This window comes from Notothenia rossii, assembly GCF_949606895.1.
Source record: "Notothenia rossii genome assembly, chromosome: 9".
Lineage (NCBI taxonomy): Eukaryota > Metazoa > Chordata > Actinopteri > Perciformes > Nototheniidae > Notothenia > Notothenia rossii.
This window is the reverse complement of record NC_136907.1, coordinates 14,450,877-14,474,839: the sequence shown is the minus strand read 5'-3', so window position 1 is coordinate 14,474,839 and position 23,963 is coordinate 14,450,877. Positions and strand designations below refer to the sequence as shown.

The following is a 23,963-nucleotide window of genomic DNA, read 5'->3' as shown; positions in this document are numbered from 1 at the left end:
TTTTGTATTGATTATTCACACACGTGGCCACGATCCAATGGCTTCACCAGATGCATGACACATGACATATTCTAACAGAACTATTATGTTCTTGAAAAATACAAAACAGCAAAAAGAAGATAACTATAAACAATGAACACTGAGGCTGAATGTTTCATAGGTTTTATTATTTCTCTGGAAAGCAAGAGTGAGATAAACACCATCCACCACTAGAACATTGGAAAGCTGTGTGACAGGTTGACAGAACATGAGGGAATGATATGCCTCAATGTCAATTTATAAAATAACACAGCAGAAGCATTACCATCTATATGAAAATAACAGGCATTCAGGAGCATGTGGGAGCAGTCTCACGATGCAATAAGATACAAGTGGATGGCCATGGCATGATAGTACACGGTAGTATGATTGCTCAACATCTTCAGAAAAAACTCTATTGTGTTTCATTATAAAGATAGTTGATCACTCATTGTCAGTCATATAAACATGACAGAGAATGGCCTACAGAGAGAAATATGAGGAAATGCACCTTGAACCAACAATGAAAAGACGGAACAGAACACAAATTCTGGTGTTAATCTCCCATATCAAATTCGAATGTAAAGTAACCGTATGTGTTCTTGTTAAGCAAAGTTGTAAGGTCCCATTGGTGTAGGATAATTCCTTAGGTCACATTCAGCAGTGAAAAGGTTCAAACTATGAACATCTTTGTATCTGTGAAACCAAACACCACGTGCATCTAGCAAATGATACAGTACAGAAACATGAATAATGAAACATACATAGGCTATATGTTTGAGTCAGTGTTTTATGGCTTACCCATTTTGTGGCAACATTTCCTGATGCCTTTAAACCTTTAACAAATCATTCACTGCTGAATGTGCCTGTATGTGTTTGGGAGAGAGTGAATGTGACTTTAATTAACCAGATAAATCAGAGAGTCTCCGATGTCAACAGTCAGGCCATTGTCAGCGAGAGTGACTTTTTTCTCCTGCAGATTTACATTGAACACTGATTTGTTGGAGACGGGCAGCTTGCCCTGCTCCTCTCGTCCCAGGATGGGCACCTGGCGGGGACCCTGCACCGGATCCTCGTACCTCATCAACTTGACTCTGGACAGGTCTGTTGGAGGGGAGAGGGAGAGGTCCAAAGTGAGACACATGGGAGGGAGGAAATTAATTTGGAGAATGTTTAAGTTGAGCAGGGGAATTGATTTTATAATAAGGGCAGAGAGGGAAGATGAGGGAGAAAAGGGAGTGGGGAGGATGGAGCGAGAGGTAAGAAGTTATAGGCAGAAAGGAGCGGTGTGAAGTAGCTATAAAGAAAATTGGACATTGAACTGCTCTTACATAAAATAATGCACTTCAAAATGATTTTATTTTCAAATTTGCCAGCATCATATTGCGTTACAAGAATGTGACGAATTTAAGGACAGATGGTCTGATAACCACAAATCATAATTCCTACAGGCCACCACTTTCGCCTGAGGCACTTTCACTTCATCAGGCAGTACAGACACAAGAAGAACTGATTCAATGTATTTAATAGTGTTCTTCTGGCCCTCTCTAGTTGTTACGCAGATGGGTTCCAAACCATCGTCTATGAATTTCTGCTGTATATCCTTTCATCGTACTAACCTTTGATGAGTCTGTTGACCTTGGCTAGCCTGCGGATGATGCTGTCTCCACTGTCGCCCTGCCGGATTTCAACCTTTGTAGAAAACTGTCCGTTGAATGGCTGAGGGTTGACCAGGGACACACACACTCCAGGCTGTGGAAATGGAAACAAGACGTATTCATGAAACACACATTGTTGTCGATTTGAGGCAAAAAGAAAACATTTTGTTTATAAATATCACACACAAACACACTACAAACATATTGTATCTATGCAAACACAGAAAAGTGCAGGTCCTTGACTAAAAGGACATCTTCATGTTCTCCAAAACACACTCACTGCATCCTTCTTTGAGAAACGCCAGCACAGCTTATAGCATTTACCTCTGATCTGAAAATACAGAATGGTTTCCCTGGGCAACAGTCCTCCTTCACTTTGTCGTCACCCTCGGTTGCAAACAAGACGTCGATCTGTTCCAGCTTTAGAGGATATAAAAAAGAGGGATTATCAGCTAATCAGTCCACCACCAGAGTGTGTATAGAGGTGTGTTTGATATGCACACTGGGAGGGCTGTTAGCCAGACCCCTGCATAGATCAGAGAAGTAACACCTGGTTTTAAACTGAATTGTTGCATTTTCGGTATTGGGGATGCAAAAACAACAAATAGCCCAGAAAATGTTCAAAACAACACAAACCACTGGGTATCCAACAGCTACTTTTACACCCATTTGTTTCCGAAATTATAGATGAATTATCACAGAGGTAGTCCTTAGTAAGTAACATCCCCCTTTTACATCCTACATGATTTCTCTATATTTGTCTATCTGTGTGGCAGCTTATCTTTAGCAGTTATCTGGCTTCACAAAAGTATCTTAGGGACTTGGCTTTTACTTATCGACCATGCAAAGTGTTTGTGCAGACAAAAGTATAAAGGGCTTTCCTGACTGACAACTGAGCTCAGAATTGTCTCAACCTACTTTTGCAGAAGTGGTAGAACTTGGCTTTAAAGCTGAGATATTGTTGAGGGAATCAAAATGCTACAAAACCTGCTAAACAGAACTTCTTCTGTTTACTACTCAGCTTTGAGAGAATAGTTAAATATATTAAACCGCTATGACTGACTTCTGCTAAGTTCGTTTTTTTAAGGGCAGTTTCTGACTAAAACATCTAGTTCCCTTAGGTGTGTTCTTGGCTGGGATTTCTTTTTTTCAGCAAGGTCATCCTCAATGTCAAGTCTGAGTGTTCGTTCGCAATTCATACCTCAAGAGAATTGGTTAAGTAGACCAGATTTTCCATCACAACTGTCCGCTCATCAAACTCCAGCTCCAGATCCAAGACCCTGGGCCCGTTCTTCTCCAGGTTCTCCTAAAGAACACAAAGTAGAACCCAAAATCATCAGATGAACCAAACAGTAAAAGCATGACTGATGGACCGTTCGTATGGGAACAAGTCAAATCAATCAATGTGTAAAATGGCGAACAAGAACAGTGATACAAAGAAATACAGATGCTCAACCTAGCTGTTGTTGACACAATAAATGGCAAATAAACAAAAAGGAACAAGCTGAGACAACCTGTACAAATGTGTCTTTTGTACTCTTTCAATCAATAAAAACGTATTCTAGTTATTTCTATGAAAAAGCAATATAACACTGTTGTTCAAACAGCATTGGATACAGTCTTGAACAAAGAAGAAGAATAACAAAAGATGCAGACTCCAATCTTCCAACAGAATGACCAGAACAGGCTTTGGACCAATCAGAAGAAGAGCTGTGCACCAAACAACAAATAAGCCATCTTATGTACAAGTTGAATAAGCCATAGAAACAAAAGAAAACAAAATAGAAAATGCAGTGATTTATTGTCCATGTTAGAGGTATCGCAGGTTAGAGAAGGGATGTAACTTTACACAGACACACAAACACTTCTCAACTGTCTGCCCTACTTCCTCCAGGTTTACCTTGATCATGGCTACAAAAGGCATGGCTCTCTTCATGTATTTCTTCAGTTCAGGAAGGGCTCCCAACTCCGTCGCTATCACTTTGTTGTCTGGAAGAGCCCCCTTGTTGTCCTGGAAAGACACGAAGAAAGACAAAACAAAGACAGGTAAGACAGGAACACAGGCCAGGAGAGTTATACTGGGAAACTGCACAGCATCACCCCCATGATCATTTAAAGACGCGGGTGGGTATTTCAGGGCGTCACTACACTCCGGACCCCTGTGCTTTTGCATACAACATACGTAACAGACTGCCGCTGTGTGTGAATGTCGTGCATTAGTGTGTCACCTTGTAGTGCTTGCCAAGCAGGGATAAGGCGCTATGCTGCCACGGTGGGTAGCTCTTGGAAACGTAGATGTTGCAGTGGGAGGGCTTGGCTGGAGGCTTTGTGTCACCTTTCTGTTGGGAGGAAAAAACAGCAAGAGAAAAAAAAAAGGACGTTTTTAGAATGATCCATGTATCTATACAGCAAGGTACATAAGATGATTGTTGTTGGAGAATTATGGTCACATGACCTCTGACTGCTTCAGCCAGAGGGGTCAAGGTTATAGAAACATTTTCCAAAAGAAATGTCTCTGCTTCCTTAACAGATAGGTACAAAAACAGGGTTTCGGAATAATAAAAAGACAGCCTCTTTCGTCTTTCCCCCCCGTCTCCTTTTTCCCTGATTATCCTTCAATCTCGTCTGCATGGCAACAAAACATTTACACTAAATCAATAACAGCAATCTGGAAGCGAGACATATCGGCTTCTCAAAGCTTGTCAATACATGCTTTTTCTCCAAGCTGCCTACAGCCACTTATCCAAGTTCAAAACTGTAATCAAACAATAGATTGACTTTCCTGCCGTGAACAAAAGACAGCCGTGAGTCTTCAAGTGTATTTTAAAGGATAGTCAATATTATTATTATTGTTTTATCACTAAAGCATCGAGATGCAGGATGCGTAAAGAGATGGGGACAACATCGATAATCTACAAATGCTACTTCTGAACTGTGGAGCATAAACCAATACATATGTGATTCCTACATATTGTGTATGCATGACTAACACAGGGGCAGTGAAATTGTATTCGAAAAAAAAAATATATATATATATTAGCAGAGTTAAAGTTGACCTCTTTTGGCACAGTTTGTAATAAGGTCAGGGTTTCCCACACATAGACTATGTAATATTAACGTCCGCCAAAGCATAGAGCGCCATCCATCTAGGTTTCATTTTTTTAGCCGTCCGCAAGCACGACGCCATCTGCGATCGATTCACTACCCCTCCTGTATGAAGGGTCTGCTTTATGCGCACCACTAGCACCCCCCCCCCCCGTTGATGAGCGTGCTCCACTAGCACACACACACGCGTTCTCGGCTACCACCACAAGTATATTTCAGATCTGTGGGAATGACTGAAGGCAACTCTTTTATAGTAGCTTTTCTTAAATTCCAGTTCCAAGCAGATCAATCCATAGTGTTTGTATTATCCAAGTCAAATAAATAGTGCTGTGTTCTTTCTTTATAAGCAAATAATTACTAAGTCAGTTAAGTGTGTATTCCAACTGCAACAAAGCTTGAGCTTTTTAGTTCTTGGTAATAGATTGTCTAATTATTTCTGAACCTTAATAGATGAGATAAATGGCTTGAATTGATTGAGAATCAATACTCAAATTGTTTACAGTTAGGGGTGATGAAATGCTATGGAACCTGAATCTACTTTTGGCTGCTTGATATTATTAAGCTTCTCATTTGGGCTGTTTTCTGTTATTTTCTGCCTCATTGTGCTCTTCATTAAACAGCCATGTATCTGTTAAACAACACCTAAGGGAGAAAAGACTGTTGCTACGACGCTGCCTCCGATTTAATGATCAAACTCGATACACTCCGACAAGAAATAGATTTGATAAAAACTATTAAAGAAAAAAGCAATCAATGCTGAAATCAATATTAAGTTCCCCAATTGACTTAAAAAGGCATTATTAGCAGTGAATGCAGTGAAGCGTGTGAAACAACAGAGAGACCTTTCTTACTTTGCTTTTGGGCGGCTGAAGGTACGCTTTGAGTCTCAGTCGGAGGTCGTGTGCGGTCTCCATCAGGTACTGAGAGGAGCGGATCAGAACCTCGTCTACTGGACCCGCCGCAGGCCATGACGCCTTCATCAGAGAACCCGTCTATAAAAGGGAAACAGAGAGAAGAAAGAAGGGATGAGGATGAGAAACGGGATAACAAGTGCATTAATGTCACATCAAATAACAAAACCAGACACGCGCCATATGTGTAGAAATGCCCGACTGTTTCGTGACACCATGCCCACTGATTGCCTCTTAGCTCTTTAGAAAGTGGGGCTGCATACATGACTGGAGTGTAAACTGGTTGTAGGGCTTTTGTTGCTAAGCGACAACCAAAAAAAAACATCTCCAGAGCAGCAGCACTCTTTTATATTCATACATTCGAATGTTAAAAATATTCTCTACTCTCTGTGCTGTTGGGATCGTACTGTACAGCAGCTTGTGTGCCACCAACAGAAGGAGGGTGTGTGTGTGTTTGTGTGTGTGTGTGTGTGTGTGTGTGTGTGTGTGTGTGTGTGTGTGAGAAAGCAGCAATTTCACACAAGTAAAGAGCAGCGGGAAAAGCATTTCCGCAGACCTACATGAATATTATCTTAGCCCGTTGATCCCAGGTGTATTGAGGAAAGTAAAAAACACGGGAAGATCAAATGTTTCTTTCATAGAGTAGTTCTGTTTTACCTCCGCGTATAAAAGGGATATAAACACAAAATACTTGGGGACTTGAGGATGAAGGGCACATTTGAACCCGTAATCAGCCGAGACCCACGTCATAATGTCCAGTTTCTCCTCACCTTGCCAAGCAGACCCCAAGTGTATTCACACAGGTGGGGGCAGATGGGGGCCAGCAGCAGAGTTTGTTTCTCTATGAACAGGAAGACAAGGTCTCGGTGCATGCCTTCGATAGCCAGCTCACGATACTTATCTTTGGCAGCCTGTAAACATTCACAAAAAACAGTTCATGTTATTATGGGATCACCAAACTCTCCCAGACACAATCTTCAATCCAGTGAATTCCCCTCAGAGAGACATTTGAATCCTCACGCATGTTACGCTCCATCTCCTGCGGTATTCATAATAACGTCATAAAAGGCTTACGGAGGATTAAAATCATCCTCGTCTTTAAAGACATAAAGTTGATTGAGTGTCGTTGGACAACACGTTTTATTCACCTGGTACTCAAAGAAGCCACACTTCAGAGCCTCCTTGTACATCATCCTGTCGTAGTGCTGCTCCGTCTTCAGGATGCCTGCATTCATCTCGCTGGAGACACAGGACACAAAATCATTGCAATCAGTCTGCAAAGCCAGTTCACTTAGCAGCACCAGAAAGAACACGGTCAGAAAGGTCAGGGTTTTACGAGGGAACCATAGAAACTCTGAAGAACTGGCTCACTTTGCTCGCTGCATACCTCGTTTTAGAAGAAAATCACTTCGACAATGATCACAAAATCGAACTGCAATGCAACATGTATCTAAATTAGAAATGCACGATGTAACCATGACAATAGATATTAGCTTAGATGTTAGATATAGTAATATTGCTGTGTTTTCTCTTTTTCTTGTTTTAAAGACTAGATTACAGTGAACTCAAAATAATGTATAGCTGCCCATTATTTGCCACTCTGTCATTATATCCACAAAATTGATGATAATTCATAAAAAATCTTATGCGGTCATAATCATTTAGTTTAAGCTCCAATCGTCACAGTTCAAAATGTGTGTTGATTGAATATTGAACAACTATTTAAACAAGGTATTAGGCTCTTTATGGTTCTAATTCCAGACATGAATTTTAAGGTTTTGGTTTAATCAATGTGAACATTCACATTTTCCTTAAGGAAAACCCACTGTCTCAACAATAAATGTATTAATAAGACAAAATAAAAATAAATAATTCCTTCATGATCAAACTTATTTTAATTATTTCACTACCAACCCAAGCTTCTAATTTCTAGTCCTAAATCTACGGACATGACAAAGACCCCATTGTTGCCGAGATTCGTCTTTAAAGATGAGATTCTATTTCCTATCTCCTTGATGTCAAGTCCCATGCATAAGGCCTTGCTGAAAGTGATACCCTAAATAATTTAAAAGCTATACTGAATATCTCGGTACATGCAATACAACCCGATCTAAATGACTCTCTGCATGTACCTGGCAAAGACTCGGTCGTTGAAGGTGTCAGCGGGTCCTGTCCTCAGGTTGTTCTGGTTGGCGATCATCTCCTTCACCCACTCCACCCAGGTGTAGAGGCGCAGGATGCCGGCGTCAGCCATGGTCTCCACGAAGTTGGCGTCCTCCACCGTGTCCCCGGCATCAGCTAGAGCCAGACGCATACCTGGGAGAGGAAATGCATAGGTGTGTTTAAATAGCAGACAGAACACATGCAATATAATCAGTGACGTGGTTTTTTCCCCCTATGTTTCAGAGCTAAACAAACGGTATGATTAATGCCTCTGTCTCATCACCACCTGTGTCATTTGCTCATATTAAATATTGAACTATATGAGTCCCCTTAATCTTAGGGTGCATATTAAAACACTGAACAGAGCACCAGTTTTCTTTTCCTCCAAAAATATCTTGACAATAAGGTGAAGTTCAGAACATGTGTGGAAAATTCCATAGTCTGAGAAAACTTTAGATACCCAGCGGACATCACACAGAGTTCTAAGACAGGAAGTCAACCTAATTCAACTATCTGCTGTCAGAACTTTCTTTTACTCTGTTACGGCTGTATGTTTCTTTTTCCCTTTGGTTCCTCTACCCAGGTGTGCTGCATTGCTGTAACGAGGTTCAGACGAGGTGCACCTGGAGAAGGAAGTGCATAAAAGCTCCAGTGCAGCAGCAGAAGAGAGAGGCCTCTGGTGTGGTGTCTATAATAAATCTTATGGATTCGATGATTTTAAAAAAGGTGTCTTTCTTGTTATATTTGGGTCAGTGGTTGAATTGTGTTAGCACCATAGGGGCATTTTGGTGGGGCGTAACATACTCCCACAGCAGGGGCGGCTTCTAGAGGCGCAACAGACACATCTATATATTATTCAGCTTGTTCAAAACATAACAAAATGGGCCAGAAATATTAAATAAACATCCAATCCAAAAAAAGTAGGACTGGACCAACCCTGAGGTAAACTAAGGGCAGGAGGTGTGCCAGGGTTCATCTGTCACTACCAGATATACATGAGAAAGATCAGATAACTTTAAAATACAGACTCACAAACAGAACAAACCTTTAGAGATGAACCATGAAAACATCTAATGTATCATCATTATTATGTATGCCTTACAGGACTGACAACACAATACTTTTGATATGAAACACATTTTCATAGACATATCCTTTACTGTACATCATGACTCATTGTTGGTCTCACGACTCCTTTGTGAGAATCTGTCTTGCTCTCATGTTCCTATAAATATTTCATTTAGAGTCTATACTTTTCTTCTTTCTTATGTTTCCAGTTGTCTGTGGAGAGACGATCGGGGGTACGAACTATCTGGAATGGCGATTATGGAATAAAAACTCATGATTGATTGGAGAATTTCTAGTGCAAAAATGTTGAAAAGCTGCAGGGCAACACATCTGATGGGAAGACCAGGTTGAATACTCACTGCTTTACTGATTACACTTAGATTTAAATAAACAAACTCATTACTTACGGTGCATGAAAGTGATCTGATGTATAGTAAAGCTCAAAGCACTCAAGAACAACACCTCAGCTAACTTTTTGTTTTAATCATCTTCAACGCGAGATAAAATATGCTTAGTATAATCAAGTGTAATGGCCCGTGTGTTATGAAGACACTTAATAATCCTTTTTAAAACGTACACCTGATGTGTTTGGGCTGCAGTGTTGCAATGAAACATGACAGAGATAAAAGAGTAAACAATCCCAAAGAGCAGACAGGAGGAAGATAAATCAAAAAGAAAGTGTGTGTACCGTCTGCTGAGAACTTGTCAATGGCTTGGCAGAGTGTGAGGAAGTTTCCAGTTGATTTGGACATCTGGCGAAAAGGAGAACAGATGTTAGCAGACAGAATCTTTCAGGCGCGTCCGCCCACACAAGTTCATTACAAAGCTTGTTGGAATAAATCCGAGGAGTCACAGTCTGCCTGTATTTAAATCAAGAAAAGAGAAAAATCAAGTGCAAATCAACGGCAATGCAGTAATTAAAATACTCAACAGCATCAAACACTAGTTAATTGCTGGCGTGTAGGAAGAAAAGTGTTTAAATACAAAGGTGTACGGCAAACTGTAATGACGGAAACATTGTTATTTCATGTTTTAACAACCAAGACAAAATGACATCAGATGAAACCAGATCTTTCCTCCTGGGAAACTAAGATATAAATGTTAGAGAGTCATATCAATTTATAGAGATGAATATTTCCCAACATGAATATTTGACACACCTTTTCAGAGTTGAGGAGCAGATGTCCGTTGGCTCTCACCGCCTGTGGCCACTTCCCACTGTAGACAGGAGGAAATGTGCTCATCTTCACCATCATCACCATCAATACAATCAAGTTAACCCTAATTCATGACTTACTTAAAAAAATGCATGTAATACTTGAATAGAGAAATTCTCTTAATAATAATCTTAAACCGTTTCCACAGCTTAACAAATGCACATTCAGGCAGGCAATACGTTTAAAATCCTTATATCAATTAATTACTATTATTATTAATTAAGGACACATTTCCCATTATATATACTAGGGATGTAACGATATACCGAATATCGCGGTATCGCGGTAAATAAACTTCCCAATACCGTCGTGAGACTGACAAAATCTACCACGATTTAAAAAAAAAAAAAAAAAAATTTTTTTTTTTTTTAAAACACTTTAAAAAAAAAAAGAAATTTATTTAACCAGGTAGTCCCATTGAGATCATCGATCTCTTTTTCAATAGAGACCTGTCCAACATGGCAGCAAGTAGGTTACAACATGAAAATAAAACAGATAACACAAAAGGACATCGTATTTACAGGGCCACATTTACACACCTTTACACAACCATATATTTATATCTCGCCATGTCAATAAGCCTGGCGTTAGACTTTTTTGCTCTCCGTCATTTTGACAGACAGGATCGTAAAATATCCGTCATAATCCCTTATTACCCTTCGGGTCTGAACAGTTCACGATAGAGCATGCTCGTGAACTGTCAACGGGGGGGGGCGGTGTTATGCCGTGTGTGCATGCACCTCGCGGGACGCGCACAGCGTGAAGCAAAACCTCCCGGACATGTATTGATCTGTACGGCAAAGTACGGTTTGGGAACTATATCATTTCCTTTTGGAGGGCATGCATAACACGGCATAACACCAGAGCCTGGCTGCGGGGAAACGTTGGCGCTGTTCCGAGTTTGTTCTAATCTGTCAAAATGACAGACTGCTTTCAGATTTTTCCGTCATTGTTAAATAAAATATTCGGTTAACGCGACCACTGGTGTCCCAGCAACATCAGTACCAAGCGAGAGAGTTTTTTCCAGAGCAGGGGATATTGTAAATGCCCAAACATCCCAGTTTATAAATACCTGAAATGTGGACATTCTCATATTCCTAAAAACCTGTCTGATGATGCTGAGTGAGTGACTAGTGAGTTTGAGTTGAGTTACTTGAAAAACTAAAGTGAAACTTGATTTATTTTATTGCAGGGTCTGATTATTAAATGTCCTTGTTTATTTGTGAGATGCAGTGGCACAAAGAAAATGCTTACTTTGTTTGGTAGTACTGGTAGGTACAAAAACGCTGGTTCTCTTGTTCCAGTCTGTTACTGTCACTTTGTTTTTGACACTTTAAAATACTGCTATCCTACAGAAAGGCTGTAAAAATCAGATTTATTATGTAATAAAAAAACATTTTCCGAGTAAAAAAAAGTTTTATTGAAAAAAAAATTATGATTTTTTTTCTTCTTCCCTTTATTATTCAATATCGCGATAAATACCGTACCTTGGACTTGTTATCGCGATATTATCGTACCGTGAGTTTTTGGTATCGTTACATCCCTAATATATACTCATCTCTATACAACCATATGCAACAACGCATATACAATGTTCAAATAAATAGTTGATCCATCAAATAATACTTCTCATAGAAGTTCAAACTACATCTTTTTTTTTTAACAAATGAATATAAAATGACCGGATTTAAACAGTCCATAACATTTGTAGCAAATCACAGCTAATTGTACTGTTTTTTTTTTTTTAAACTCATGAAATCACAATCCTGCTGGAAAAAACATGTACAATTTCACTTCAAGATCTTATACCATCTGAATTCTATAAATGTTATTACATGCAGTGAATCTTGCCCATAATCTCTCAGTAGTGGACGTCGATCAAGTGGGCGACCTCACCTGTCTTTGGGCCACATGGCCACGTGGTTGTACAGGTAGTAGGACAGGTGGTTGGGCACCAAGTCTTTGCCGGACACACGGACGTCCACAGGGTACCAATACTCAAACTCCCTCCTCAGCTTCTGCAGACACTCTTTAGGGATGTCTGTCTTTGGGAAAGGAGATGTCTTGAAGAAGATAAAGTCCCACACCTCTCTGGTCATCTGCCCCGGCCTGTAAAAGAGAAAGAAAGGAGAAAGTAATGATTGAGCCAGGGTAGAGCAAGGGCTATATCGGGTTGAAACAAGGCGAAGAGAAGTCATTAAATGCAGTGTTTCAGTTCTCTTTGCAGTTTTATCTTAGACCTAGGAAAGAGATTTGAGGACACTTAAATTAAACATTAAGCTACGAATTGATTTTTCTAAAACTGTGTCTGTAATAGAGCAAATATATTTATTTAATTTCATGGATGAATACCAGGCGACAAATTGACTTTGTCTACATTTGAAAAGATTACATTTAGTTATTAAATTGCAGTCTTTTTCCCTCAGGTGAACAAAATCCATTCTTGTTTGGAGGCAGAAAAGCAAGGACGGGAGAAGGAGAGGAGACAGAGTGAATCAGTTAAGGCTTAATCTGTGTTTACTCGAGTGTGCAGGTGTGTGTGTGTGTGTGTGTGTGTGTGTGTGTGTGTGTGTGTGTGTGTGTGTGTGTGTGTGTGTGTGTGTGTGTGTGTGTGTGTGTGTGTGTGTGTCCGTACTTGATGCCCAGCGGTGAGGCTCCTTGTCCGTTGAGCACGCCTCCCTGGAGGAGGTGGGCTACAGTGTAGTAAGCCATGTAGATGGTGGAGTCTGATAGTGACTCAATCAGCCACTGCTTGTCCCAAGGCAGCCGCGTTCCTATGGTAACCAGGAGGAAGGAAGGCACACACACAAACACACACACACATCAATCCAAAATAAAATTAAATACATGCACACAAACATGGGAGAGAAAGCAAAAAGACAGAAACAATAAGTATTAAGAAAGACAATTGTTGTCTCCTCTGAGCTGAAACGATCTTTTGTTGCGTTTGCCATCTTGTCAAGCTGGCTCCATTCTGGTGCCAAGAACAACACAAACACAAAGGAATAAGTCCTGGGCTTCATTGTGTAATCCTTGGCAAACAAGCCGAGTTGTACATATTTTATTGTCAAAAACTCAGCCGGACCACAAGTGTCTGACCTGCTGCTTTGACAGACTCAAGCAACTCATTGTTTTCACTCAGTGATTTGTGGCTTTTCCTCAAATTCTAATTTTGGTCATTGTTAGGCGTGTGTGCGGGGTGGGGAGGGTAAAATACTCAATTAGCCTCAAATGCAGTAAGCTCTCACTAAAATCACAGAGTGAGTTCTTATTGGTATGTTTTATGGTTAAAAACCCATTAATTAATGTCCACAAGCAGTAACTACTAAATCAAGATCATTAATTAGAACATGTTCATTTGTTTACTCTTGACTTGTGCACACATTTTTCATTAATTTGTATATGATTTCAGAAATGTAAAACATAATTCAGAGTATTAACACACATTAATAAACAGATATTGGAAGGCATCAAGAGTCGATTTACACAGTTTATAAACTCTGTGACTGGGATACGGTCTGACTATGGCGGCTCATGGGTTTATTTTCATGAAAACTTAATCCACCTATGCTTTTTCTGTGATTTCTTACCGACTTCATTTGCATCCTCACTTTTGAGCTAAAAGTGTTTCTATTATCTTTGTCGAGGACAACAGCAAAAAACCTAAAGTATATTACGCTTCCACAAAGAGGTGAACAAAGTCTCCACAGCCACCACCATGGTCAGGTATTCTTGTTGGTGAAACTTTGTGCTTCATATTCTTAACATATTCGTGGAGATTTGTAAAGTAGAAGTCAACCACAGGCCTACACCGTACTACACTGGCATGTACCGTATGCCAGATGGCTCTTAAATCATTTTAATCTGCATTTATTCCTGTCTGAACAGAGAGGGAGGCTGTTGCTAGGTGCATTATCACCAGTCCTCTGTCTCCATCTATAGACCAAAAATATCAGTCGTAAATGAGATAAAACATATTTAAATGTTGTTCATCTCTGGTGGAGTGTTACCTTTAAATCTCAAAACAAGACTAAGCAATTTTAGCATTTATAGAGTTCTATAAGTCTCCTACATTAACAGTTACTGCAGACCTGAAACAAAACACACACCCACCAAGTCCGTAGGTACGAGAGCAGGCGTGCTCTTGCAGCCAGGCCAGCGTCGCCTCAAAGTTTCTCCTGGTCTCGTCACAAAATCTGTAAATATTTGTGCAAAAAACAGATCATTAAATCTGAGGAAGATGATGATGCAAACTTTGGCATGATAACATTTGTTTCCAGCTTAAGGTCAAAGTCATAGTCAATAATATCTCAAACAATTCTACTAGATCATTTAGACGAGAGAACAGGAAAACACTGCAGCAAGCTAAAGGTGTCTTACGTCTCCAGAGACTTGAGGGCTTCATTTGCCTGCTGCTTCCACTCTGCATCCCCATAGTCTAAATACCTGAAACACACACATAACATTAGCATGCACGGAAGTTATTAAACGTCTGTCTTCCAGAATGAATCCAACCTCACAAGAAAAACAATCTTTATATCCATTTATATTCCCTGGTTTCTATAACACTGCCATGCCGCTTCAGATTATGTCCAAAGTCCTTACGGCCTGTCCACACAACAGCTTCGACAGCTTCAAAAACGGTTTCCAACGCGTCTGCCCATTCACTTTGAATGGGGTGACGTCACGTTGCCTCGCTTTTCGCCGAACTGAATTGTGGGTAGCAGAGCGGAGCTTTCCTGGCGTTTCAGGCTGCAAAAGTTGAGCAATGTTCAACTTTTGAAGCTTCTGAAGCTTTCGGTGGAAGCGTCAGCCAATCAAATCATATGCCAGTACAAGCTTTAGCCAATCAAACTGCTGCTTGTGTGTCAGGGGCGGGAGATTCATGTGATTGGTTGTTGGTCGAGCTTCAGACACGCCCGCCGGCAAGCTTTTTTTGAAGCTGTAGTGTGGACGGGCCGTTATTTTTACAAATCAAACACACACTAGATTTAAAGTATAATATTTAGCGAGCAGAATCCACTCACCACTGGTCGCAGTGAGCCACCACGCACACGTCAGCAGAACGCGACATGACCTGTTTTTCCGGCTCCATGTAGATCATGGCCTCTCCCTGTGATACATTGATAGAGAGCCAGCATCATTACTGGCTAATGTAGATGAAACATCTATCACACATGGCATATAGTGAACTCTAACATAGTCTGTAGCAGTTCACGGACAAAGAGAACACCAAACAGAAATAGTTTGAAGTTCTTGGATATACTTTATTTTTAACTTGTCCTTTATGTATTAGAATCAAATAATGTCTTACCCTCTCAACCATCATCTTCTGGATGGGTTTTTTGACATCCTGGACCTTCTTCCCCTTGTAGCCATCAACCAGCATGATCTGAGACAGGAACTCATTCATCAAAACGTTTCATTCACACTGAATTCTTTCACAATTCTGACAACAATAAGTAGGTCACGTCTCCTGCAGTGCATTCTACAATCACAAGCAATCCTAAACTGCTCAGTGCGATGACACATGTTCACTTTACACATATGCAATGTGTTCTGCTAGATGTGCCATCGGGTGGCTCCATGCACTGCTTTCATTTGAGTTCTTATTTCTTTTCAAAGTGCAATCTGTTGACAGTGAAGGGAGCTGAATGTGAACAATTTTACAAGACTCATGTCATAATGTTGTGACAGGGGAAAATAAAAAGCTTTAAAAAAAATGTGAATGCTATTCTTCTTCTCTGTAAGCGAGTCATGTTGTACACATCCAGCTTTCTGTTACGAACCGTTTTCCCAATAGTAGACCAAGGGGCCACACAGAGCAATAGCCAGTGCATTCCTAATTTAGTCTATGTCAGGATTCTTATGATATGACACGTTTGTAGTTTTGTATGTCTGGTTATGGGTGTTTTCCTCCTTGTTTCTTGTCTGGTCCTTCTTCCTGTGTTTTTCCTCCTGTCGTTAGTTTCCCTGGTGTGTCTAATTGTCTGATTGTGTTCACCTGTTGGCCTTGTGTTTCTCCTCCCCTGCTCGGCTGTTTCTCGTCTTGTGATTACCCCTCCCTGTATTTAGTCTTGTCTCTTCCTGTGTTCAGTGTTGGTTCGTCTTTTGTTGGTGACTGAGTTCACCGGTGAGTGTTCTGTTTGTCCGAGTTATTTTCATTATCCTTGAAATAAAGGTTAATCAGAGTGATCTGCATTTGGGTCCTGCTTCCTTCACTCAACCGTAACAGTCTAGCCTTAAGGTGTAACTCAATTGGCTTGTGTCTCGGAGGTAAATCGAACAAGCTTCAAAAACAAAACTTTAATCCACTAAGGGCTTGCGTTTTGCTGACCTGTGCACTTGTTTTTTCATTTATTAGAAACCGAACCGACTCACCCCTTCGTAGAATCCCTTCAGGTAGACTTTCTCTTTGGCCTCAGCCAGCTTCTCCTTGTCATTCTGGCTCTGGATCTTCAGCTCATCACACACCAGAGGAGCGGAGAGGTTCCCATAGCCTGGGATATCAATGATGGGGACCTAACATTTGAACAGACACACACATTACGGCTCCATTCTGAAACTTGGACTGAATTTAATTTTGACTTAAATTGGTGTGTTCAATTCTGACTCGATTCAAACAGACTAGCGGGTCAGCTTACCGGTTCAAAAGGCAACACCATCTTGTCCTCAATTCCATACTTCTCCCGTAGAGCCTGTTGTAAATTAAACATTAAGAGACACATTATAAAAATGCAAAAGTCAGTGACAATAGATGTGTCACTAATCTAATTTCTCTCTTAACAACCGTGGGTTTAGTAAACCTGCACTCAAGCAAATAACACAGCAGACTTATTTAAAAGCCCAATTAAAAAGGCAGAAAAACATTTCTAAAACTTAATTTCAAAACTGCACTTTCATTTTCAGAGATTTCCTTTATTTCCCGGCAGACTTTATTTGAGGAGAAAAGCTTTCCTGAATAGCAGCATTCATTTTAACTATCTGTAACCTTTACCTGTTTTTTCTTGAGGTCTCTGAGAGCAGCGATGTCATCAGGAGAATCAGAAGGCACACTGGTAACTATCCCCGTACCTGAGGAAAACACAGAGCAGCCAAAAGGTCAACACATGAAATGTATTTATGCACACACAGATCATGTGCATGATATGCTTTCCATGCTATCATACTGGAGTAAGTAACTAACTGTGAAAAAGGGAAAGCACAAATATGCGTGATCTGGAAACTGATAAATGTCACAGGTCGGGTTTGATTCCCCCTCTCTCAATGCTCTCCACAACCCTTCAAAACCGCGATGACACACTCGACACAAGAGATTTGTTTTTATTGAAATTCTGACATTTGACTTTCTAATTAAGGCTGTTCGGAAAGAAGTCCTCAACAGGACACACAGGAACACGCTGATGAACTACTCCCCTCGAGCAACAGGCCAGAAAATAGATAGGACAGACTTCTAAAAGAACAAAAGGCACTGGGAGCAATTACATCCATTTTATACGTTAACAAATAATCTGCCTCAGGCAAAAATAAACAGCCATTATTTCTATTCATCGACATCACACTACATCACTTTGGAGATGATAGGGTGACTTTGGCCTGCTGTTTAGAGGATTCCCAGTATTTTTGCACAAACTTCCACAAGAGGAAGGAGGAAATGGATAAAGCTCAGTGCAGATTATCTGCAGGAAGTAATACCTGAAGCATAAGGGCCACATCATGTATCTTTATTTGAAACACACGGATACAAATACATCCACATAAATCACCTATTGAAAACGATGACGCTTAAACCAAATGTGACAAATCTCTGCACCGCGACTTTTTCAAAGTGTTTGACTCATACCTTTGTCCTCCTTGATGGTGAGCATGGGCAGAGCGTAGATGATCTTATAGGAGGTCAGAGGAGCGCTCAGGGCACAGCCAAGGACATCCTAGAAAGAAACAAAACGATGCAGAACCTGATTTGATCTGCTCTTTGATCACATAGGCACCCTACCTGATCATGTTAGGATAGACTGACTTACATATTTGTGGGTAAAATGAAAAAGGCAGAGCAGAAGTAATCAAGTTGATTGCACCATAGCTAGGAAACCTTGATAATCAAACTGTCTTTACACTTCTAATTGACCTCTAAGACTTGATGGGTTCAATCCCTGATATGAAATAGAACTGACTGTATCTTTAGCTGAAGAAAAACACAGACAACGTTCGTACCTGTCCCAGGATTTCCATGGCCACTGGCACCACTCCATTCTCTTTGGTGAAGCCCTGGTAGGACATGTTCCTGGCAGATCTACTGGTGCCGATGAAGATGTCTCCGTTGGCTGTCTCGAAGGCGACGTACTTCATGTCTGGCCTCACCCAGCAGTTGGTCTGACCGAACATGGTCTCTGGTCTCAGAGTGGCGGCCACCAGAAAGATGTTTTTGCCTTTCATGGCGCTGTGAGAAAGATGGCTTTAGCACTTTAGCTGTGTCTCAATTTAAAAGTTAGTAGTACAGTGTTTATCAAGATGAGAAATACACTTAAGTGTAGGGATGTAACGATATACCGAATATCGCGGTAAATACACTTCCCAATACCGTCGTGAGACTGACAAAATCTACCGCGATTTAAAATCTTTTTTTTTTTTTAAACACTTTTTTTTTTTTAAACCTTTATTTAACCAGGTCGTCCCATTGAGATCATCGATCTCTTTTTCAAGAGAGACCTGTCCAACATGGCAGCAAGTAGGTTACAACATGAAAATAAAACAACAGATAACACAAAAGGACATCGTATTTACAGGGCTACATTTACACACCTAGAGACATTGACAAGTACCAACCATATAGTTATATTTCGCCATGTCAATAAGCCTGGCGTTAGACTTTTTCGCTGTCCGTCATTTCGACAGACAGGATCGTAAAATATCCGTCATAATCCCTTATTACCCGTCGGGTCTGAACAGTTCACGATAGAGCATGCTCGTGAACTGTCAACGGGGGGGGGCGGTGTTATGCCGTGTGTGCATGCACCTCGCGGGACGCGCACAGCGTGAAGCAAAACCTCCCAGACATGTATTGATCTGTACGGCAAATTACGGTTTGGGAACTATATCATTTCCTTTTGGAGGGCATGCATAACACGGCATAACACCAGAGCCTCGCTGCGGGGAAACGTTGGCGCTGTTCCGAGTTTGTTCTAATCTGTCAAAATGACAGACTGCTTTCAGATTTTTCCGTCATTGTTAAATAAAATATTCGGTTAACGCGACCACTGGTGTCCCAGCAACATCAGTACCAAGCGAGAGAGTTTTTTTCCAGAGCAGGGGATATTGTAAATGCCCAAACACCCCAGCTTATAAATACCTGCAAAATGTGGACATTCTCATATTCCTAAAAACCTGTCTGACGATGCTGAGTGAGTGACTAGTGAGTTTGAGTTGAGTTACTTGAAAAACTAAAGTGAAACTTGATTTATTTTATTGCAGGGTCTGATTATTAAATGTCCTTGTTTATTTGTGAGATGCAGTGGCATAAAGAAAATGCCTACTTTGTTTGGTAGTACCAGTAGGTACAAAAACACTGGTTTTCTTGTTCCAGTCTGTTACTGTCACTTTGTTTTTGACACTTTAAAATACTGCTATCCTACAGAAAGGCTGTAAAAATCAGATTTATTATGTAATAAAGAAACATTTTCCGAGTAAAAAAATGTTTTATTGAAAAAAAAAAGTATGATTTTTTTCTTCCCTTTATTATTCAATATCGCGATAAATACCGTACCGTGGACTTGTTATCGCGATATTATCGTACCGTGAGTTTTTGGTATCGTTACATCCCTACTTAAGTGTATATGCAAAACTGTCTGTGGTGTAGTGACCATCCTTTACACAATGTTGGCATTATAGTGTGTTCAGTGTATGTATTTCTTTACCTGCTATAGAAGACTTTGGCCTTGAACTTTGCCGTGTACGGTTCGACTATTTTCATCTTGATGAGAGTGTACTCCTGAGGTCCAACTCCCTGCAGGCAAAGACAAATGTTAGTGGGAGAAAAACAAATGACAGCTCTCAGATAATGTCAGTTCAAATCAAGAGACCCTTTTAAAGTATTTGTTTGTTTTTGTTTTTACTTTTGGTGCTTACATTATAAAACAGATTTTTTTTTTATTAAATAGACTAAGTGGAATTTGTTTTACATCACTATGAAACTGCTCAATTGTAACAAATTGTAAATCAAACCAACACTATGTTTTTGATGTGAGGTATGTGACTTGGCATCGAAAGAAGAATCATTTCAAAATGCATTTCTTTTTGAGAAACCATTTCTTTGTAATGTTTCCTGTGTTATTGTTTGTCACAACCAATATATTATTCCACATATCCAGGAAGGTTTACCTCTCCGGTCTGCCTGTCATGGTCCATGCAGGGCTGTCCATCCTTCGGGGAGTAAACGGTATACCTGCAGAGGAGTCGAGGAAAGTCACATTATATATTACAACAACAATAAAAACACAGAATGACAAAAACAACGAGACTGCCTGAGCCTAAATCCAAACTTAAAAATTAGCTGATGTCTTCACTTTAAATATGAAATATGCTTCTACCCCATGGAAAGATATGACTTTGGTAAATGACATTGTTTCAGGCAAGAGAGTCCAACTTATCTAGATAGCAAAAAAGATCAAGTGTGAGACATTATCATTTTACATAATGGCACTTCCTTACTTGTCTTTACATTACTGAAAGGAAAGTGCTAGACACAAGTAACACAGTCACAACAATGAACCAGACTTTCTCAGGGAGTAGTCCGTGAGTAGATTTGGTAAAATATTTTCTTTAAAAAAATATCCAAATTGTAAAGACAATAAACATGGATTTGAGCAGAATAGGGAGATAGAGACGCAGAGCTGTTCAGAGGTTTTCAAAAAAGACTGCTTGTAAGAGCTGTACAAAAAGGAGGAGCTCTTCAAAAAAATGCTGGTGATCAGAAATAAAACAATATGGACACTCAGCTTAAGTTATTAATAAGAATAATGTTGATGTCAACGTTATGAATGAAGCATACTGTAAATAGGATTCAGTGCAATGTAAAACTATAATTTCATTTGTCTGAAATGTGTGTAATATTAAATCAGGAGGATTATTGATTATGGAAGTTTTTGGGCTGTTATATGGTCATTGAGTTTTCTCTTTATGTGGTAAATGGTCCTTGGTCAGAAAAAGTTTGAGGAACAACACTTTTAACAATCTCACCTTTTGCCAAATTTGATCTTTTTTCTCTCCTTGAGTATGGTGAACTGCCACCTGACGAAGGAGTCGTAAAAGGGGTTCACATCGGTGGTGATGAATGAACGCCTCCAGTCCACCTGTGAAGTGATAACATGAAGCAGAGATTTAAGCACAGTTGAATAAATAACTCTATTTAATCATCCCCATGGAATATATATCGTTTGGTGAATTCTCAAACAAAAATCAGACTATAGACATGTCACTCCAGTGTTTACCTCTTAACACATATAAACTGATTATTTTACCAAATGACATTACAAGAAGGCCTTACAGTAAAAAGAAAAAGTCAAATGAAAGCAGATGTGCTTGTCGTATTTTATTGCATTACACAGTTGTTAGCTAGAGTTACGTTATTACAATTAGTCACCTTGACTCCCATCTGTTTGAGATCTTTGATAGCCAAAGGAGGGAAGTACTCCAGCCAGTGTTCGGCGTGGGCAAACTTGGTAATCTCCTGGTCACTCAGGCCCAAAGACCTCATGATGTCCCATTGGAAAGTTGCAGTTCCGGTTTTGGCCACTGCTTTACTCTAAAAGAGGAATAAAACATTATAATAATGAAAAAGAGTTATGGGTGTCATTTACTAAAACACTGTATTTGTTCCTTCATATGTGAATCCTGTCATCAATCTGCATCCGATCCTGACCTTCTTGCCCTTTGATTTGTCCTTGATGATGAATTCATCGGACACCTCTGGCTTCACCATCTCCTCTTCCTCCTCGTCTGGAAACTGTGGAGGGTTTCCATACACCTCCATCTCTCTCTTCAGCTTGTCTGCACAGGCCTGGTGGATACAATATAGATGTGTGAATACCGGGAGAAAGGAAACGTTAGTGTCTGTGTGAGGGGGTTAAAGGCAGGTATGAATTGATAAATTAATAAAAGTGGAAAAACCTAAAAAGCCGAACTGGTACTAGTACTGAATACCATGTCATTTAGTTTTCTACAATTATGAAGGGAAGTACAGACAGAAGAGTGTATTTGGCAACAACTTACATGTTGTGTTTGTTGAATGAAAGGTGGGATGTACAGTATATGGTAGGCAATGCTAAAAATGAAAACATTCCATAACTGCAGGCCAATGCCACACACACAGGAAAAAAGTCACTAACTTTGATTGGCATTCCTGTGCAGTGCAGCCCGAATGGGAAGAGGCATTTCTTCCCTTTCATGGACTGGTATCCAACAGCAAACTATGAGAAAAAAGTAGAGCATCAATGAGTGAGAGACTAGTGATCATAAGTTGAACATACTGTATGCATATCAAGTATCTTTCATGCATGCCAACTCAAGAAGCACATTTCTTAGTGTTTATCTTCATCTGTCATTGTATACAAACTTACCTCACACTTTGACAAGCTGAACGTGTGTCCAAGGTGCAATCTGCCATTCATGTAGGGGTAGGGGAAGGTGACAAAGTACTTGGTTTTGCTGTAATAAATGGGAAAAAAAGGGTGTTATGTACAAATTGCCATGAACTGGGGAATAAAGCGGAACAATGAAGGCTCATCCTTGATACGTTAACTGTTCCACAGAAGAGCTTCATCAATACTTGCATGGCTTGTTTTTCCAACAGCAACAACAGACAAGTCATAACTACCTCTAAACACATTTAAGAACAATAGGTGTTCATATTGTATCAGGAAGAGATCAGTTGAATGAAGTAACCAGCAAAAACTGCTCTGACATTCCTGGGTATGGTAATCTATGTGAATTGCTTTATTAACAAAGAGTCTAACAACTGCATATTGAGCTATTCCTGGGTAAAGTATGTGAAGTAGAGTAGGGAATTACTCATATGGTACCTCCCCATAACAGCAGATACTCACTTTGTGCTTTCCCCAATTGTTGTCGGTGCATCAGTCTCAAATGCCTTCTCCCTCTCCCATTTCTCCTGGATCTCTATCTCAATCTTTCTCAAGAAGTCCAACTTTGCTCTTCCTTTTCGCTCCTGGAAACGAACAAAATTGATAGTTCATTAGAGAAAAGGAAGAGCAGTAAAACTATTACTTACCTGATAATATAACATAATATATTATAATTAAAAATAATAATAATAATAGAAAGTCTGATCGAGAAGTGTTTAACAAGAAAACAGCTGTTATATCTGGTCCAGCTGTGTCAGATTTCTCTTAAGTCAATTTCTGCAGTTGGTTCGTCAACTGGCTTATGTTAGCTAATTTAGCTAACAGCTACAGTAAGTTATTGAGACGAAGCGTAGCCATTGCTTATAAACCACAGGAAACATTCCTAATATTGAAATGAATTGAACATTAAACATACCGTCATTTTGAATCAAATTGAGAGCAACTGATAACTCTATTGTTTAGACAGAAGAAATAAGAGAGTGTGTAGTTTGACCAGGGAAACCCACGCCACCGGTGCCTGGCTGATGACACACAGGCTTCTCGCATGGTTTTCTGGGAAATGAAGTTCGAAGAAGTTTCAGTAGTCGTGTCGTTAGATATCTAGTGAGCTATTCATATATTTTCATGTATAAATTCTTCGATTAATTTTGTATATTTGTATAGACATACGGTAGGGCCACTGCT

The 23,963-nt window shown here is 40.0% G+C and overlaps 1 protein-coding gene across 1 annotated transcript; it reads right to left on the bottom strand.

Annotated features, from left to right (window-relative positions):
* Positions 1–146: 146 nt before the first annotated feature.
* Positions 147–23,831, bottom strand: lars1b (leucyl-tRNA synthetase 1b). Its single transcript, XM_079649873.1, has 32 exons — positions 23,695–23,831; positions 23,241–23,362; positions 22,755–22,842; positions 22,524–22,604; positions 22,058–22,195; positions 21,779–21,940; positions 21,376–21,488; positions 20,518–20,581; positions 20,055–20,143; positions 18,355–18,580; positions 17,984–18,071; positions 17,138–17,214; positions 16,785–16,838; positions 16,522–16,662; positions 15,455–15,532; positions 15,168–15,253; positions 14,521–14,586; positions 14,254–14,336; positions 12,776–12,914; positions 12,037–12,249; positions 10,084–10,141; positions 9,612–9,675; positions 7,825–8,008; positions 6,841–6,931; positions 6,463–6,603; positions 5,633–5,773; positions 3,905–4,015; positions 3,577–3,687; positions 2,878–2,982; positions 2,001–2,096; positions 1,638–1,770; positions 147–1,122 (listed from the first exon to the last, which is right to left on the bottom strand). The coding sequence occupies exons 1-32, from the start codon at positions 23,698–23,700 to the stop codon at positions 917–919; spliced, it is 3,555 nt and encodes a 1,184-aa protein (XP_079505999.1). The 5' UTR covers positions 23,701–23,831; the 3' UTR covers positions 147–916.
* Positions 23,832–23,963: the final 132 nt, after the last annotated feature.

Excerpts from the sequence above, each read along its gene's own strand:
- lars1b (XM_079649873.1), bottom strand. Across the intron at positions 22,843-23,240 it reads ACAATTGGGGAAAGCACAAA|CAAAACCAAGTACTTTGTCA; the intron begins GTGAGTATCTGC and ends CATTTATTACAG. Across the intron at positions 8,009-9,611 it reads TGACAAGTTCTCAGCAGACG|GTATGCGTCTGGCTCTAGCT; the intron begins GTACACACACTT and ends TTCCTCTCCCAG.